Below are 20,242 nucleotides of genomic sequence, written 5' to 3'. Positions count from 1 at the left end.
CGGGGCCTCAGGCCAGCGTGCGGGCGGGCCTGACCTGCCGGGTCCCTTTGGCTTCGGGGTTGTTGCGGTTTGGTTTTTCAGTCAGCGGTAACCTTGGCGTTTGCGTTGCCTGTTGTTCAGTTGGGAGCTGAGAACGCGGACAGCATCGGTGCAGTGCTGAACAGCAAAGATGACCAGCGGGAGATCGCAGAGACAAGAGAAACGTGCAGGTCGGTGTGCCGGGTCTCTGGGAAATTGGTTTCGTTTAACTGTAATGCAAGCCCTTGAAATAGGAAGAGATTGCTTTCCAGAGAGCAAAGTAAAATCCTGCAGTTTGTTTGAAAGCATACACTTCAGTGAAAGAAAGTTTCGTAATTGCTCAAATGTGAACTTTGAATAAAAGTGAGTAGGGTTTAGTCATTAGTTTCTAGTAGCAGTTTCAAATCGAGGCTAACTTTTGATTCCTATGTTAAAAAGTTAGTGTGGAGCAAAACTGCGGCGTGAATTGAGAGCATGCCATCTGCATTGCCCTAGAGCCTTTGTACTGCTGAGAGCAGTTACAGGGCAATTTAGTGCAAAAGGTCTGATGGAACAGGAGATGTGTCTAGCATAGAGTACTGCTTATTGATTCTCGTGTAACAGTGATGTTCTTGTATGAGCAGGTTTAACTTTGTGTAAATACTGCTTTGGTTAAAATAAGCTGTACCTTTCAGAGCAGAGAAATGAGGAAGCACCTGTCTGCTTTCAGGAGTCCTGTCCTTAAGAAGTTGTGCTGATCTCAAATGTACAGAGAGGAACAACTTTTCATATACAGAGTTTCAAAATAATGTCAAACTTTAGCAGAAACATGTAGTCAAGGCAGATTATCAGAGATTTCTGAAATGTTCTTCCCGGAGAGAGAAACTGTTTTATCTGAGGGGATTTTTTTTATGTTTGTAGGGCTGCTTATGATACTTCTGCACCAAATGCAAAACGGAAATACCCAGATGAGGGGGAAGCTGATGAGGAAGAGATTGAAGAATATAAGGTAAGAAAAAGGAAAAAGTGACTTCTCTGGGTTTTTCTTGTGTCTCTGAGGGACATAGAAAATAGATATGTGCATAAATAAAAACAAATGCAATGTGCATAGACGCTTTAAAATAGATGTCCCTCAATGGCATCTCCCTTGATGCAAAGATCTAAGAGAGGGCGTATAGACGCTTAGCGGTTCTCTGCAGATGTGGCTTAGGTGCATTGAGCTCTGTGCTCACTGGAACCCAATGTTTGGAGGCTTAATTTAGTGGTGCTCCTAGTAGGAGGTAGACTTAGGTGCTAATGCCCACAGGGAATGGCAGTGTGCTATGGCTGGTTGTCTTGTGTGGGAAGAAGTGGTAAAATGCGTGTGTGCTTGGGTACACAAAGCAAAAATACGTCAGCTAGAATTTCTGTGGGTCAGAAGAAAAGCTTGCATTTGGCAAGAGGTACAGGCCATTGGATGAGATATGGGGAGCCCGAGGGTGTCCTCCAACCTGCCTGTTAAGTGCAAAGGAATGCAGTTTGGGATGAATAGAAGAAATAAGGGATTCAAAGGCAATGGAAGTAAGAGGCTTGGTTTGGGGTATGCTTTAAGTCTCCAAAATATCCAGGAAAAGTTCCGTTTAAAAAACTAAAGCAAAACGCCTCCGTGGTCATTGAAGAATGAGTGGTTGTCAAAGTCTCATGCCCTTCATTTTTCAAATGCTTATCCAAGAGCTATTTGACAGCTCTCCTGTTTCATGTCTAATGTGCTGTTTTGGCTAAGATGAGTGATAGAGAAAGGAGGTTAAACAAAAGCGCAATTATAATACAGCTGTCTTTCTGATTTTCTGTGTGATCTTGGTGCAGCATATATCCTCCCTCTCCCTTTTGTTCTTTTCCTGCTAACCTTGCTTCTGGGGTTATGTAGAATCAAGGTCAGTGCATTTATGAAATCATGCAGCATCTGTTGTTCTCTTGGATGCCTAAAGAGTGATTTTTGAAATGTAAGGCCTTGGTAGTTTTATGTTTGTGTTCAGGTTTATAAATCTTTCAGTAATAATGTCTATCGTACCAAACCAAAAAGTTAATGTATGACATGGCATTTTTTGATGGCAAATTTTTAAAGTCTATCCGTAAATGGACAGACATTCTTTTTAACATGCAAGTGTTAGTCTGTACATCTTGTTTAGCAAACCAATTAAGTCACCACCTCAAAGGATTTAGAGAGTACAAGTGCTATTTATGAAGTGGCATTTTTATGCTCACATTAGTGATCAGTTTGTGTCAGTCCATTTTACTCCATCACCAATTATGTGGTTAAGGAACTAATTTTTTTTTCCTGTGAAATATATATGTATGAGTCACTTAAGTTGTCAAAGCATATGAGTCTTATGTTCTCCATTAGCATGGAGAAGACTTACTCCTGAGTTGGGCTCTGACCACTTGCATGTGGCCAGACTCTTGCTGTATTATCAAAATTGAAGAATATTTTAATAATACTATCTTGGACCAACTTCAGTTGAGCAGGTGAATAGATTTAAGAAATTTGAAACCCCCAAGTAGAACATCTGTAGTGGAGCCATCAGCTGTGTTCTGCAGATGTTGCTAATTCCCTTTTGGCAAGGAGATAAGAACTTAGTAAAATCCTATCTGTATTTATGTAACTTTTTCATTAGTACTTTGAGCCTGTTTAAATTTAGTCTTGTAATATGAACTGTTATAAAAATCTAGATCCTTATGGTATCCAGCCCTATTGGATGGTGTTTAATACTCCTTAGATAAAAGTAAGACTTAACCATTAGTGTTACAGACAATATGTTTGTCAGTTCTGTTAGGAAAAATAGAAGCAAATATTTCTGATGTAAAGGACTCATATGTCTCTCAAACCCTGACTTGCAGTGTTGTTGGGTTCTATGTGATGATGGTATCACTTAGTCCTTCTGAAGTGGTTTAAAATTCTTCTGAAGTGCCCTGACTTTGTATTTGGTGGAAATTAATGTGTCCTCAAACATCAGCTGCTGTCGGTGGAGCCTGAGCATCTAGCTGTGATTGCTGGTGAAGATGGGTTACTGTGAAGATACAACATTGTTACTGCGATGCAGTGTGATGGCACAAGATCTGCAGGGGTAGAGTGTGTGGAAGTGGGCATGAAACCTTTAAACAAATGTAGTTGGATATTTTAGAGGATTTGTGTCAGTTTCTAGTGTTCCAAATGGAAAGTGAAGTGAGCTGTTGGCACCTAAATGCCTTATGCTGATGTTTTGAGAGAAGGCTGAACAGTGACTTTTCCGTTATAGGGGGAAGTGTGAGAGCAGGTTTTGATGAAAGCTGAAGTGTGTTATCTCAGCCATCATCTGATGCAAAAATAATGGTATTTTTTATTTTTTGTTTTTGTGGATTTGGGTTTTTTTGGTAGAATAAGTATAAATTTATAGTAATGGTTCTTAATAGTCATCAGGCTGATATGAAAATAAAGGGCAACAAGGCTCCATGTTAAAGCTTCCCAAGGGCAGGTTGACTTCTGTCTTGGAGCCTGATTCTGCATTGCAAACCACAGAGGTGGGAGATACGGGAAGAGATGTTACTGGCAAAAGGAATAATGGATATTTTAAGATCGGAAAGTTAAATTGTAGTTCTAAAGACCACCTGTAATCCTCTTGTTCTTGTGGAGCTATAACAGTTGTGCGAGGGTTAGTTGAACTCCCTGGTCTGTATTTGGAGGTGACAGGCGATGGGACTAGACTATCTACTGCTACTTCAAGGCTTTTCATAGCCTCCTGAGAGTTGTGATTGCTGCTCCACCTTTCTCCTTCCCTGTGTAAATTTAGTCAATTGTTTGAACCTGTATAAGTGTCTGGCATCAACAGCATTTTGTGGCAAATTATTCCAGAGTTTTAACTTTGTGTGAAGTACAAAAATACCTGTGGTTCAAATTTGCTGTCTCCCAGCCTGATTTGATACAGCCGTTTTTTACTTTGTTTCTCCAAGCCGTGGTCTGCGAGCTTGGAATGCTTCCATGCCGTTGTTCTGGGGGATGAAAAAAATCTTGGTTGAATCATCATAAATGCTTAGTATATCTCTAGCAATTTGAAAAAAATAAGTGCTGTGGGTAGTTTTTGTTTCCCTAACTCAGCATCAATATACCAGATTTGGGAAACAAGGATGATTAATGCACAAGAACCCTAGTATCTTGTATTATTTCTTGTATTATTGTTAATTTCTTTCTGCCTCTGCTTTGACTGTGTCCTTTCCCCTTTGAAAGCTGGTGCTCTGGGTTTTTTGGTTGTGATCCCAAGACTTTTTTTTTTTAATCACTTATTATTAAAGAGAACTGGGATGACTCGGAAGTAGGTATCTAACAGGTGCTTATCATCAGAAGGCTAAGATTCAGAGGAAGGTGGAAGAGTGGAAACAGGTGTACGCTTACAACAACATAAGCAGTTTTCAGTAAAACTGCAGCTTTCAGCTTTTTTGCCTGGTAACACTTGCTGCTCTTTGTCTGCTGTTCATTCCTTTTCCTTGTAAACACAGTTGCTATTTCTGATAGTAATCTTTCTCTTTTCAGTGTGGTTAAACAACAACAAAAAGACTGTATCTGTAAGTTCTCTACCTGAATAATGGGGGGGTGTGAAATCTGTGATCTGTTAATCACAGCAGGCATTGCAGAAGTTGGTTCAAAGCTCCAGTTTGGATAGGACACAGACCTTATTTTAAGATTTCAACAGCTAGAGGGATCAAAATAGAGAGAACACTTAATTTTTCATTCTGCATTCAGACAGCTTATGTAGCATAGGGTAAATGCTGCAGTAATAATAGCTGCTTCTCTGCATCTTTTGACTTAAGATGTGTTTCTCGGGTGGGAGAAGTTGAATTCTTTTCTATGAGAAATCTGGTTCTCCATCTTTCATTTTATTTCCATGTGTTAAAATGTCTTTTTTTTTTAGTATTTCAGCCTTGAGACTGCTTTTCTCCTCACATGAAGCACTATATTAACTCATTAAGATTTCCATTGTAATCAGTAATGTATGAAAGAGTACACATCCTGCTAAAATATGGTAGATGATACTGTTTAGTGGTTCTTCAGCTTTATTTATATATAATATATATACTGGGTTGTTCCAGGATCAGTGGGAATACAGAAAGAGAGATGAAGAAGCAAGTCTCTTTTTTGTTTCTGTTCAGAATATGTCAGTGTGACAGATCTCTGAATTCCAGAAATCTGATGAACGAATGGTTGGTGACACAATAATTGGAGAAAAAATGGCCATAAAATTTCTGTTTGCTGTAAATTTTGAGACAAAATGGGGATTTTAAAGTTACTTTTAGGAGCAGTCCAGAGGAAATACTGGCCTGTACCATGGGCTGTTTGTGCCAAGTGTGGACGTTGAACAGATTTATATAGAGAAGATGGTTTCACCTGCTAAGGTTGGAACATAAGAGGTGTTTCAGGGGATATAAATGTTCAAAGGTTCTACTACAGAAGAACATCAACAAAATATATCATTTGCTTTAGTGCAAGGAGTTAAATGGGGTTGGGGGAGAGGGCAAAAAATAAAAGTTCGACACCTTGTAAAGCACTGCCTACACTGTCAGGATCTAGAAATGAAGAGTTTCTTATTTTATTCTTCTTTCAGAGGCCTTTCCCAGTAACACTCTCCTCATTAATAACAGTGAGGCAGACCTTTCTGGGAATAGGTAATTTTTTTTCTGCTCCAAAACTCGGTTGGGAACCGTTCAGGACCTGCTGTTTCAGGAGACTTATGGTTGTAGACAGCCCACGTCTTTCCTTAAGACACAGAACCATAATGAGGAGAGAAACAGCATGATCGTTCATACTTATATCTGCTTTATTTTCAAGGATGAAGTAGAGCTGCAGCAAGATGAAGAGAACCTGCCTTATGAAGAAGAGATTTACAAAGATTCCAGTACCTTTCTTAAGGTGAGCTGCTTTTGCAATTAGAAGTCTAGTCAAAGCTGGCATACTTGTGTTAAACTATTTCTGCAGTTGATGCTGTTCAAAATACAGCTTTAAAGGCTGAAGTAATTAACTGGAATTTGCAAGTATGGAAGTGTCTTGTGAAAGATATGACTGTAATTAGTGCTTACATTGATCTGACTAAAGATCTGGGGAAACGTACAAGGAGCTGTAGTAAAGGTGGGCCTGATGTGGAACTAAAAACAACGACAGTCTTGATTAGTTTAGCTTGTGAAGGCATGTTGAAAAGAAGAAAAAAATCTGTTACTTTATTTATCAGACTAACACATGTAGTGTGTGTGCGTGTGTCCAGTTATCTCTCTCCATTGCTTGCACTGAAATCCCTTTTGTTCTCTAGGGTACTCAGAGCTTAAATCCACACAACGATTACTGCCAACACTTTGTGGATACAGGACACAGACCCCAGAACTTCATCAGAGATGTTGGTATGTCATTCTCAGTAACTGTTCGAAGATAACTCATTTTATTCGATAACACTTCTTTTTCTTCCCCTTTTAATTCCTTACAGTTACTGGGAAATGTAGATAGATACTCTCATACTTCATAGTTTTATCTCTCTATGTGGGTTCATGTCAATATATACATTTATATGAATGATTTTATTTTTAATCAGTTAGGAGATTATTATTACCAAGGCTGCTCTTACTCTTGGTTTTATTTGAAAGTATTTAATTTTTCAAAAGAAAGCTGCTCTTGTTCCAGAAAGTAGATGAGTCTAGTGAGCAGATCTTGAAACCGTTGGAAACTTGATAACTGACTTACAGTTCGGTTGTTTCCTGGACTGTATTACCTCCAAGAGTGCATGTAGCATGTAAAGTGTGGCAAATACTTAAATATAAGTCAATAGAGGCAACATGGATAATATTTACAAGCTAAATTATGTAGCTGCTGACAACTCACTAGAAGGCCCAACATATTATTGTGCTTACAGGATGTTATTTTCTTAAGTTTATGTTTATCCAGCTATCACTGGACTTGTTATTGAAATCTTTATTAGGCCTGAATTTAATCTTTCTAAAACTAAGGTACAGTTTGGTCTTGTTTCCCAGAATGGGTGCCTGGTAGTTACTTGGTTTTTAAAAAGAGCAGGACACTTGCCTGTGAAGTTTTCTGCAACAGTTCCCTGTATTTTTTCAAGTTTAAGATTGTCAGGGTAAGTGTGTTGTGTTTATAGATGCCAACCCAAAGAGATTTTGTTTGCTTTTTGAGGCAGTTTGTTTGTTTCTTCTCTTTATTTTGTGAATGCTTCTGTGAAACATATCTGGATGTTTAGTATGAAAAACTCAGTTCTGACTCAGTTATGTCTTTATCTGAAAACAGTGTATAACTATTTCGAGTAGTGTGAACCCCAGATGCTGACAGTACTTGAAATAGTTATACGCTGTTCGTTGAAATGAGGTAAGTATGAAGAAATAGCAGCCCATGTTGTTTAGTCTGACTGCTGCAAAAAGAACTGGGAAGGAACAAGACAAATAGTTGAAGTGCTACTATGGAAATGAACGTGTCACAGCAGTTAGTCTAGACCCGTTATTAGAGATGAGGTGTGTCAAGTTGCGTATTGGTTAGCATACACTTTGTGCATGCAGATCAAAACTCCACTTAGGTGCTGCCTCGTAACTGGACACAATGCTACAAAAAGCTGTAGGGGAGTAGCAGTTCCAGAATAGCCAGTTATATCTTTTGGATGTTGCTGTTGGAAGAGAGAGAGAGATGTGGGGCTTGGTTTGGTTTTTTTAAAACAACTTAAGTCATCTTGAGTGAAAATTCTTTTACATCTGTTGCCTAGCTGCTGAAAACTGGCTTCCATTTTGGCTGGTCAGGAGTTTTTGACTTGCACTGACTAGAAGCAACAGAGCAGTGGAAATCAGAACATAGTGGTGTTTTTAAGATGTTACATACTTAAGGAAAAGAATGAAAATAACTTCTGGGGTTTTTATGCACATGTAATGAGAGATAATAAGGTTAGATATTAAGAACTTTTTTACCAGTGCCATGCTAGGGTTGGAAGTTCATAGTGTGAATTAAAATAAGGAGAGTGATGAAGGGTTGTGAGGTTTGTGGGTTTGGGTGTTTCCCCCCCCCCCATAGATTAGGACCATTTAAAGTTGTAAATTTAAATGAACATGAAGCTTTGCAAGTAACTCCTACTAAAGTTGAACTGATGCTGCTTGGGAGGCGGGAATGGTACCTTTTTGGTTTGTGCTGAGGCTACTGCTAGCAGTAACAAAACCACACTGACTTACTTTTTTGAAGCGGGAATGTAATATACTGAAAAGTCTGTTTTTTGTTCTTTAAAAAAAAAATGCTGCAGAAAACCTAATGAGGGTTCTCCCTTTTGCCTTCTTTATATATGAAAGGTTTGAAAATTAACATCATAAAGCTAAGTCTAGGAACCCAAAATATGCATCTGTTCAGATCTTCATGACTGACACCAAAGTACCAAATCTCAATATAAGGGTTACCTAAGGAAACCAGCCGCAACCCAGTTGCCACCTTAGAAATAGTCTTCAAAGGTTAAATAAGAGTATTCTGTAAATGGGTGTTAATTAGATCTTAATATAAACTTATGGATGAGGGGAGTAACAAAATAACTTTCAACATTTCAGCATCTTAGTTTAAATGAAAGATTGTTTCCTGATGATAAAAAAAGATGTGAACTCCTGATCATTGTAGTGCTCTAGAGAAGATTAGGGCATAGACACTGCATTCAGGAACAGCTGTCATGAACTGTGTGAGGGCAGTTGGTGAAGTACTGAACAAAAAACTGCTTTGAAGGGTTTGGTTTGTTCTTGCAAAAATTAAAATGAGGCTAAGTATTAACATTTGGACCTGTTCGGAATACTGGACAATGCTTAACTGATACAGATTTACTCTCTAAGTAGTTGTTAACTTCGTGTTTTCTTCTTCTTAGGCTTAGCAGATAGGTTTGAAGAATATCCAAAACTTAGAGAGCTCATCAGGTTGAAGGATGAGCTGATATCTAAATCTAACACTCCTCCCATGTAAGTGTTTTTGTGGAAAATGCCTTTCTTCTCCAGACCTGTTTGAAGTTAGCTGTCTGCTTTGCAAATCTCTATACTTAGCACCTGTTCAGGATTTACATTTTCTATTTCTGTTCGTATATACAAATTAACCAATTGAAACTTCAGAAGAATAAAATCAGCTTGGTTTTGTTAGTTTAATCTAGAAGTTTAATATAGCGTATAAACTAGATTTTCTTTCCAGTGTGTGATTATTTATAGTATCTAAAGCTTTGGTTATAAGACCGAACTGTCAACTGATTGGGGTGCCGGCTTTAATTTGGGAACTAAAAGAATATCTTATGATCATGAATCTTATGCTATCATGCAGGTTACAATAACAAGAAAAACTTTTAAAAATTGGCCTCTTCATATAACCTTAGTTGTGCTTGTAACAGCTTTTTTTGTATAACATTCAGCTATTATCGTAGTATCCATTAATCAGATGTTACTTTGTAGTTGAAGACCAAAAAAACCTTAGGCTGGCTGCAAGTTATTTGTCCTTTTAACTTCAAATTACCTCAGAGATTTTGCTGAACGTTAGACACAGTATGAGCATGCAGTGTGTTATTCCCGGGCATTTGAACTGATCTGAATGTGAACCTAATGCTTTTAATATACTGTAGTCCTAATCTGTACCCAGTAAAATGGCATTATCTCGTGATAGTCACATGAAAAACCCTGAAATAGTTGTCTGAACAACTGAGATACAAACTACAAAACTCAACTTGCTATTTTGAAGTTAGATGCGTTTTGGAATTCTTAGCCTTAAAGCACAAAAGGGAAAAAATTGTGATCAAATGCTGCCAACAAATGCTGATAACACCAAATACACCTATGGAATAATAATCCCTTCCAGACACTTGCTGAGGAAGGGGGTGTGTGTCTGATAATCAGCCTTTTTAAGGTTAAAGGTATTGAGGGGAGGGGAGGGTAGTTTTTTGGTAGTGATACAGCAATTACTGGTGGGCAGGTGTGGATGCCAGTCATAAGTGCATTTGAGTGTGTATTTGATAAAATCAATGTGTGGGGGAATTATGCTTTTGTTATAGGGATAGAGAAATACATTTCTACTGTATGGAAAGTAACCACATTTCCAGTATTCAGAATCTTCTGAACATAACATACAATAAATGGCAATTCTAAAAATATGCCACTTTCCTAAAATGAAGCAGAAGAGAAGTCTGTTAGCCAGGCAGTGAGTGTTTGCTTCTTAAATGTTGATGTTTTCTCCTATGTAGTCCATGAATGTACAGAAAGTTCAGTGATTCTGTACTAGATATTGTTGTACGTCCTGTGGGGGCATCTGCTCTCTGCTTGCTAAAGTAGAATCCTGAAAACTTTTTATTGAGAGAGAGACTGCTTTAAAAAAAAAAATCTAATGCAACAGCATCCAGTCTAGGTTAAATGAGAATACTTTACATCTCTCCTCTGGATTTAGTGCATTTCAGCTACGTGAACTAGACAGGAGACTCTGCTCTTAACTGGCTACGCAGAAGTGCTGTGTGAAGTCTAGTTTTCAGATTACTGTTATAAGTTCTCCAAGCAATCTGTCATCTTTTGTTTAAATAGGTACTTACAAGCAGACTTGGAAGCTTTTGATATTAGGGAACTGAAGTCCAAATTTGATGTGATTCTCCTGGAACCACCACTGGAAGAATACTACCGAGAGACTGGCATTACTGCCAATGAAAAATGCTGGACCTGGGATGATGTAAGATTTTTTTCTTGCTGTGAAAAAGATTTTATACATGCACATAAACAAGTAGATTGAGGACTTGATTTGGCATCAAAATGGTTTACAGATATCTTTTAAGGAAAATGGGATTTTTTTTTTTTTCAAGGAATCTCTAGGTTCTTAGAAAACCCAAGTTTGAGATCATATGCATGCTTACATTATTTGTTTTAAAAGACTTTTCTTTGAGGAGTTAAATGAATTAAATGTACCTTTTTGTTCTCCATGAGCCTGGTTGAAAACTTAAATGTAATAATAGTGAGTTTTCTCCCTACCCTAAATTCCATGAGTTTTCTTTCCTGTTTGGTTTTTGCTCTTGAAATTCAGAATATTCATTGTAAATATCCCCTTGTTTCTCAAAATTCTTGAAGAGATTTTTAAGGTATGCTTTTAATGCTCTAGTCTTTTAGTCAAAAGAACAGATCAGTATGCTTCACTCGCATACCTCCTTTCTCCAAAGTATTGATTAGGTAGGAAATTCTAACAGTCAAACCAATTGTAATCCTGAGAAGCCTAACAAAGTGCACAAACCTTACTTGTGGAATTTTTTTTCTTTTGTTTATGTATTCCTTTACTGTTCAGTCACATAAAAGGTTTTTTGAAGCCATGTTGATTTCTGACCCCTTTTTGGGAACAAGGAGAGATCTTAATGTGCAAGATGTGATCTTTTTTGAGATCGCTGTTGGTGCTCTTGTTTTATTGTGTTCTAGTAAACATTTAGAGATTTGAGTTGCAGAAAAGATTTTCAAGTTCTTTCTGTAGTAATGCATGTAGAGGCTTGCAAAGAAGGAAACAGTCAAGACATATTGATAAGTAACTCTGTTCTGTATCTCTAACTTTTTGATAAAGTCAGCTCTGGAAAAGCAAGGTGAGGGCTGGATGTCATCAAGCATAACAATTCGATGACGCAAAGCCTGCTGCTGAGTTGTCCTCTCCTTCACTTAGGTGTTGAATAAAAATCTTGTAATGCTAATATCAAATAGCAGTAAACTGGCTCTGTCTGCTCTATGTATCTACACTTCACTCATTTGAAAAAACCCAAACAAACCCAAACCCACAAAAAAACAGTCTCACCCTGACAACAGAACAGATAATCTGTAATAGAGATGAATAGCTGATTAACACAGTTACACAAACATTTTTTTAGGAATTCTTAGGTTCAGGCATATGGGTGGAAATGTGCAACTAGTCTGGAACCTGCACATGCATAACTTTAGAAGTGAATCAGTGAAACTAAAGGATCATGAGAACAAAATAAAATTTAATCCACCTTTAAGGAATGGCTTTGAAAACAAAGGCATTCATGACATGATAAGAGACTAGGTAAGTTATATATTAAGGAATAGGTTGTATCTGTGTTAGCTGTTGTGTGACATCAGGCAAAAATGGTGCCTGGCAGTGTTGCCTGGGGCAAAAACGTTATATCCTAACAGGAAAACTGGAAGTGTGGGAGTCAGGAGTCATCCTTTTAGTTGGGAGTTACACCCTCTTCAAATGGCTTCTACTGCATTGTTTTTCTTCACAGTGGCACTGAATGAAGCTTGATTTGATGTGCTAGCAAGTTACAGATGCATCTTTTCAACTTATAATGAGTAACAGATGCTTTGCATCTGAAGTTATTTCATCCTGAATGTTACTTATTTGTCATTGTTGAACCGCTGTCCTGATAAATTCATGCCTTTTTTTTTTTTTTTTTTCCCCTGAAAGTGAAAATGGAGAGAATGTCTTTCCTGTATGGTAATAGGAGTTAAGTTGGTTCTTTTCATAATGTGTCTTCACAAGTTTCACATAAGTAATTCCAGGGCTGAAAAGAAACAGAGCACTATTGCTCTGTTGTTAAATCTTTTTACTACCAGTGGAATGATAGAATGAAGCAGAGGTTTTGGGGGAAAAAAAAGTCATGCGGGTTGTATTAGTCTTTTTTAGTCTAGAATTTTCCATAGAGATATAATTTCTGTTAAAAAGGATAATTAAGTTGGTCATCAGCTATGTTGAAAACATGCACTTGGGTACTGATAAGGTAACTTTTACAACATACTTTCTGGAAAATAATTTTAGAAAGGATGGCTGTGAATGGTGTACAGACTGACATCTTTACTAGAAGTGCTTCCTGATGTTTTCTGTGATAATGCTTCAACATTTATTTAGTATTCTTGCTGATACAATTGGTGATTTATATTTATGTGTAATTCAGAAACACTTTTATTACTATTATTATTATTAGATAATGAAATTGGAAATTGAAGAAATTGCAGCCCCAAGGTCATTTGTGTTTCTATGGTGCGGTTCAGGCGAGGGTCTGGATCTTGGCCGAGTGGTAAGATGATGTTTTAATTCAATTTATTAGGGACAGGCTTAAGTGTTTATTTTTATCGTTGACTTTTTCTGTATAGAATTCCCAACTGCAAATGCTGAGAGATGTTTTGTTACTGTGGTAGAAGATGTATAATTTCAAGTGGATTAAATAAATGTAAGTGTATCTGTCATTAACTGTTTAGATACTGTTATTTTCCAGATGAGTCGCTGTGGCTACATGAGGGAGAATAATTCTGTAGTGACTAGAAAGCTGTACTGCTGTCTTGGTTTTGATGTGTGCATGTTGCCATAGGAGCAGTTTGCCATGTTGAGTGTATTTACATCAGTGTTTTTTAACAGAAGTCTTAACAGTTTTCTGCCAGAAATATTCATACTAGTAGAAAGGTGCTACTGTTGCATAAAGTGAAATAAAATTGTGTGTGTAGCACTGCTTATTTTCAGAAAACAGCTGGAGTTTAAGTAGGTTTGCTCTCAGTGAGCTTTACTAAGTTTTACTTCCCTGTAAGATCTTGGAGTTCTAGAGTAATCTTTCCGTGTGCCAAGACAGCACTGCTTGTGCTGGGGATGGTGGAATAAGAATTTCCAATCAGCTCTTGCTATGCTGAAGCATTCTTTGCTTAGTTTGAGCAGTACTTTCTGTTAAAACAGTATGGCATTCGGTAACGGACAACATGTGGTTACTAGTCTGTTTGCTTTATCATCTGCGGCTCATTCTGAGGTTGGTTAAAGTAGCTATTTCAGATAGATTGGTTTTGGTCACGGACATATTCATAGTAGCTGAACAGTTCTTGAACACAGCAATAGCTAAATGAGCTTGAATCCATAATGCCCAATTTCCTCCCTTGCCAAGACTATGCTTGCAGGAGTTAAGGATTAGAAAGTCATGTAAGTCTTTGGGTGGTGTGGGTTTTTTAGGGGTTTTGTTTTTTATAGATATAGGAAAAACCACAAAATGGCAGCAAAGGGTTTTGGCTATTTATCCTCTCAGTGATAGGATTTTACATTGATGTGAAACACTACCAGAGCATTATTAGTGGAGACAGGGCCACAGGTCACTATGTTGTTCAGACTGGTTTTGATTTAACTTAAGTGTCACTGGGTAAAAATGAATTCACGGTTCCATAGGAGATCTGTGCAGTGGTTAGATATTTAAAAAAAAAAGTGACATGTCAATATGTGCACATAAACCTCTTTTTAAAATTTTTTTGGACAGCTTCCCAAACTGTAGTACAGTCATGCCAGTAAACTAAGTGTTTCATTCATTGGTGACAGATTTCTCTTCAAGCTATGCTTTAAGAAAATTCCAGTGCCTATATGAGTGTTCAGTTCAGGTTACTGTAGGTTTTGGTGCAGTGTGAACTGTTTTATCTGTCTGTGATATTTAGTGCCTACGCAAATGGGGTTACAGAAGATGTGAGGACATTTGTTGGATTAAAACGAATAAGAACAATCCAGGAAAGACCAAGACCCTGGATCCCAAGGCTGTTTTCCAAAGAACCAAGGTAAATGTTTGGCTCAGTTTCTCCTCTGTTCCCATCCTGTCTGTTCATGCTAATGAAACACGCAGTGCTCCACGGCAGTTGGTGACGTGCTTTCAGGAAAGCAGACGTGAAGACTTTGGAGTTTTTTTCTGCAAAGTACATTATATGGAAATAAACATGGTCATAGGATGAAAGATGAACTCTGTCCCCTTTTTGACTTTAGTCAGTGTGAGGTATAGAAGCTTTATCTAGATTTAACGCTGCTTGGTAAGTTTCTGTAATAGTCTTCTGTGTGTGATACTCCTTTAATTGTTGTTGAAATGCAGGTAGCTGAGGAGGGTTTGTAGAATGATAGAAGAATGAAATCCTGAGAGGGGAAAATGCAAACTGATTAGAAAATGTTACTGTGCGTTGCAATGTTTCTGACTTCTGTGTTGTTTTAGTTGTGTGTGGATGGTAAATAAGCCATTAGTCTTTTAGCAGTACCTTTTGTGTAGCACCCAAGCTCCTGCCCAGATGAGAGAAGAAAACTTGCTGGTGAGGGAGAACCTTTTGAATGGAAATAAACTTATCAGTAGAATTTGACTAAATTTAGTTTTGAAAGAAGTCTTTAAATCTGTAGATGTAGTAATAAAAAAATAACTCTGGCTAAGGGTTCTAAATACACACGTACAGGTGGGTGCCCAGAGCCTGAACCAGACAGGACTGTTAGGGACCACAGCTCAGTCAGCAGCTCCTGACTTCCTGGAGATGAGTGTAATACACCAGTGACAGAATTGGTCAGCTTGGTTTAAATTAAACTGTTTCCTAGGACTGTGTTGTAGAGGATGTGTATGGAAGAAGGTGCAGAGAAAAGAAGTATTTGGATTTAAGAGACTCAAATGTGTGTTATTAAAAAACTTAGAGTGCAGACAGGATTAATAAGGAATTGTTTTAGCTATGTGTGGGTGTAACTGTGGCAGCTTTGCCAAATACAGAGAGTTGTCTTACAATTTAAAAAGTTAGTGTCATCTCAGGGCTCCTGCCACATTCATTAACCATTTGTTAGTACTGAACGTGCTCAACTCCATCTCAGATTTGCCATTTTTGGGGAGCATAAACTTCCCTTTAAGATATCTGGGATCTTTCTTTGACCTGCATTGACATTAATCCGAAGTTTGTTTGGAAGCGTGTTGTGTTAGTTATAAATATTTATAAGTATAAATATTATATGTTTGTTTCATATAGTATTGCAAATTTGTGCAGCTCGCTCATGAGGGAGAGGTTAAAACTAACACAGGAGGATTTGGGGAGGACTTCATATCTTTGTTTAACGGAGCAGAATAGTTTCTGGTCTTAACAGAATTTCTCTGTTTATTGAGCAAGGGCTGGGCTGAGGTCACTATAATAAACACTGAAAATTGAGCTAGCTTATTCTGACTCAAAAAGTAGTCTGTTGTGCAGATGTATTTACTAATGATAACAGGAAATGCTATCTGCTATGTTTAGGCACCTCTCTAGATGGTGCTTTATGCTGTGCCACCTGTTAGGGAATCTAGGGTACTAAGATTCTATAATATTCTGTATGTTATGAAAATAAAATATTTTGGATAGTTCTTCTAAAGACTAGATTTACAAGGCTTTGCTTGATGGGTAATTTGTTCAGCAGTATTCTGGCTTTTTATTTACTTAAATTTAAGGTCCGAAGACCCTGTAGCTTGGGTGTAGTTGATCAACTACATAAATTGGATAGGTCACCTACTCTGCCTCTCATATTTACTCACTAACTCTTAAAACCCTTGCCAAAAATCTGGAGATTATTACACACTCCTGTCTGCAACTTCTGCAACTTTTTTTTTTTTAGAGGCATCTGGTGGCATTTAGTGAATCAGTGCTTTAGGATACAGGGGAAAATCACTCATCTGAGTTTAATATTCCCAGAAACAACTTTGTAATGAATAAGTATAACCCTCATTTCATCCTGTACCAATTGTAGTGATTCCTCATTCATAGATTCTACATACTAGTCATTTCCGTTGATCTATAATGTTTTAGAGGAAAGGAGAGCAATGCATGTTACAGTTGAAGAGGATTGTTAATGCAGAGGGAGTTGACTGAGAGCCCATTGACAGTTTGATAGTGGTTTTACTTTTTTGATGCAGTGGTATGTTCTAGAAAGCAATCTGAGGGTAAAAGCTACTTTTGTAACAGAGGTACAATGTGAAAAAAAATCTTTATTTTCACTGACAGACTGGTTTATGACTGAGAATTTTGAAAATCATATGAATAAAGTTAGATATCAAAATGTTGATACAAGTATTAACCATAATTAATAACCATTTCCTTACTCTTGCCATGGCCTTGTACTCTCTTTCCTTGTGGTGATTTCTCAGCCTGTCCAACTTAAAACTCTAAATTTGCTGTAATTGAAGGAGTCCAAGTATCTGATCTCAGCCTCTATCTCAGTTTCACCACTTCATAGTGTAGTTCATCAGGCCAGATAGCTTAACCTCTCTTAGTTCTCACAAGGATCTTTTGGTAACTCCAGCTCAGTCTGTTCTTCTAGTTCATGCTTCAGACTTTTTTCTGTATAAGAGTAGGATCTACTCTGCCTGGAATTTCCTTTTCTCTCCATTGTTCTCAAACCACAGATGTCTGTGCTGTAGCAGCATGTGCGGCATGTGACAGGGACTTTTCTATGTTCTGTGTAGGAGCACTGCCTTATGGGCATTAAAGGAACTGTGCGTCGCAGTACAGATGGTGACTTCATCCATGCTAATGTTGACATTGACCTGATCATCACAGAAGAGCCTGAAATTGGCAACATAGAAAAACCTGTAGAGATCTTTCATATTATTGAGCATTTCTGCCTTGGACGACGACGCCTTCATCTTTTTGGAAGGGACAGTACAATTCGACCAGGTAGCTGTTATGTTTATTTTTGTCAAATAGTTAATGTTAATTTACTTTAATAACCTCTTCCATCATCTGAGGCCATTTATGGGTTCTGATGGAAGCTGAGACACCAACGGTTAATCCTAATACATGGTTCTCCTTGCATCAGCTGTATAACTGGGTATTTCTGCATATATCTGGATCAATTTCCCCCACCATGGGATTATGATAAGCCAGGTGAGCTTTCTTGGTGATGTCTCCATGGTGGAAATCTAGTCGGGAGTGAGAAAATCTACTGAATGGAGATATTGCCCAGGTTTCCTACCCTCCCATTCAGATAACTAACCAGCCCAGTGTTCAGCAGCAAGAGGGTCTGCAGCATCGTTTGACAGTTCTCCCAGCACTGGGAGATGTGTCAGCATCCGCGTGACTTCTGCTTTCGCTAATGTTCTGTCCCTCATGATCAAATAGCAAAAACTTTTGGTAGAACTAAAGATCTCACCTAATTCAAGTTTAAATGCCTTTTAAAAAGGGGAGAAGAAGAGGAGGATGACATTAAACTAGATGAGTTTACTGATCTGTTTTGCAGTGTGGTCCCAAAGGGGCAGAAAATGTTCTGGGAAAGGGTCTTGTGAAACCACACCTCGAATGTTCCCATAGCCATATGTAAATGAAAAAAAAAGGGGTGGGGGGTGGAAAGGAAAAAAAAAAAAGCCCTTAGAAATGTTGGACTGAAATCTTAACTTTTCGACAACTGTGACTTTCCTAGAGGTGACCTTTTTGTTCCGTTCAGTGTCTGTCCCCATCACCTGACTGTTCATTTACTGGGAAAAAGGCAATAATGAGTTTGAAGCATAAAGTGTGTTATTGCTGTTGTTGACTCTGGTTTTGTTCCATAGGCTGGCTGACCGTAGGACCCACCCTCACAAACAGCAATTTCAATGCAGAAACGTACTCTTCATACTTCACAGCTCCAAATTCCCACCTGACCGGCTGCACTGAAGAGATTGAGAGACTTCGGCCAAAGTCGCCACCACCCAAGTCCAAGTCTGACCGGGGAGGTGGTGCTCCGAGGGGAGGAGGAAGAGGTGGGACGTCAGCAGGCCGAGGAGAAAGGGGCAGAGAGAGGAACAGAACTAACTTTCGGGGTGAGAGGGGTGGCTTCAGAGGGGGACGAGGAGGTACCCATAGAGGAGGCTTCCCCACCCGCTGATGACTCTTAGGTAATTGCTTCCTACCCCACTCCTATGCCTCATCTCTGAATCTTTTTCTTACTCTTGTTTTTGCTAAAGTGAATTATTCTGGGGACTCAAGTTAGATGACTTTTTAAATTGTTTTTGGTGCAAGCAGTTACAGATAGTCTGCCTTCCAGTGAGCGGCTTGGCACGTCACCTCACCTGGCAGGCAGGATCCTGCCCCTGACAGCACCGAACTCAGCCTCCTGGCGGCTTCTGTTTGTCAAAGCAGAGAGCACCATCTGCTCAAACTATGGATAGGATTGAAGTGAAGATACTTGCTCTTCCCTTACAAAACTTGCAAGTTGTGGGCTTTTTTTTAACTGTTATTTTCTCCAAAACATGGATTTCTCTTCCTTCTTTGTAGGTCCAGGTTTGGACTGACTTGGATTAATATGATGGAATGGGCATGAAATGCAGTTCTGAATTGCATGGCCATAGCAGTCTTACTCTCTTATTCATGGAAGAAAAAGTGCTGTGTCTATATTGACACCTATTTTAACTTCTTTTAAACCAAGGAGCAAATTGAATAAATAGAATTCTATTTTTTCTTATTTGGTTTAAATTTCCCAAATTATTCCTGGGAATAGGGAACAAGTTTATTTTTCATTTGTTGTGTACATGCACTCACTTTTCATGTCTGTAGTGCAGAGAATGGTAATTCTGTGCAGTCGCGTGTTGTGCTTCATGGAAAGCAAGAAGTTGTGCGTTTATATGCAGTCCAGAACTTATACATTGCTCTGGATTGCTTGAGTGGGGATTTTCACCCAGTGTCTGTCTGTAACAGCCTTGTTCTTTGTAGGGATAAGCAGTTTTATTGCAGAGCAATTGCAATGTAAGCAGTAGGAAGACCTCGCTGGAGGTCGTATTGGAAATGTGAGGTGATGGTGTCAGAGTGAGTGCTTCCTGAACGGTGATCTCCTGGATAACGAGGGCACAGTAATTGACCTGAGTGTTTTGCTTTGCCTGTGGGCATTCCGCGCATGGGAAATAGATGGTTGGTGATCAGCTCCAGAGTGCAGTGTGAAAGGAAGGCGGGTTCGCTTTGGTATGTACTATATTTGCTTTTAGCAGAATGATGACTCTGAACTTCCTGGTCAGTACTTGGCAGACTGAACAAACCTGGCGGTTGAAGTCTCAGATTCTTCAGTGTAGGTTTTTGATCATTGGTTTTAAGTCTCATAATGTTTCTCTGTTGAAGCCTAGTTTTTAAATAACTGTCCTGTAAAGTAGTGGATGATTAAACTTGTTATCAAAGCTAATGCTGAAATACTTTTCTTAATATTTTGTGGGTTTGTTCTCCTTGAGGTTTTGGAATGACTTACTGTGGTAAAAGAGCAGGCAGTCCCTGTTCTTTTGGTGCATGAGATCTTAGAGCAGAAATTTTTGTAGGGTCTGGTCAACTTCAGAGCCTTGGTATTGTGCTTAGTAAGGGACTGCTCAAGTGAAATGAAACTCACCTGCTGCTTACAGGCTGATTCTTACTGCCTTGTGTTCCCACATGTGAAGAGTGACTGGATTTGGGGGAGGGGGTGTTCCAGTTCTCATTGACTGTCTGTGAAGTATGCTGAAGACTACTTGGAACAACATTTGATGGAAGTTGTATGCCA

General features: G+C 38.6%; 1 protein-coding gene across 1 annotated transcript; it reads left to right on the top strand.

Moving 5' to 3' along the window:
* Positions 1 to 120: 120 nt before the first annotated feature.
* Positions 121 to 19,883, top strand: METTL14 (methyltransferase like 14; the record flags this gene model as incomplete). The annotated part of the gene is made up of 10 exons (XM_010081084.1): positions 121 to 209; positions 919 to 1,006; positions 5,834 to 5,914; positions 6,309 to 6,396; positions 8,883 to 8,973; positions 10,564 to 10,705; positions 12,951 to 13,043; positions 14,428 to 14,544; positions 17,214 to 17,424; positions 18,297 to 19,883. Coding segments are annotated over 10 exons (1,314 nt in total), but the record flags the coding sequence as incomplete, so codon positions are not given.
* Positions 19,884 to 20,242: the final 359 nt, after the last annotated feature.

The sequence above is a fragment of the Pterocles gutturalis genome, unplaced genomic scaffold, assembly GCF_000699245.1.
Source record: "Pterocles gutturalis isolate BGI_N339 unplaced genomic scaffold, ASM69924v1 scaffold7189, whole genome shotgun sequence".
Classification (NCBI taxonomy): domain Eukaryota; kingdom Metazoa; phylum Chordata; class Aves; order Pterocliformes; family Pteroclidae; genus Pterocles; species Pterocles gutturalis.
Note: the sequence above shows the minus strand (reverse complement) of the source record. Positions and strands in the feature narration are given on the sequence as shown.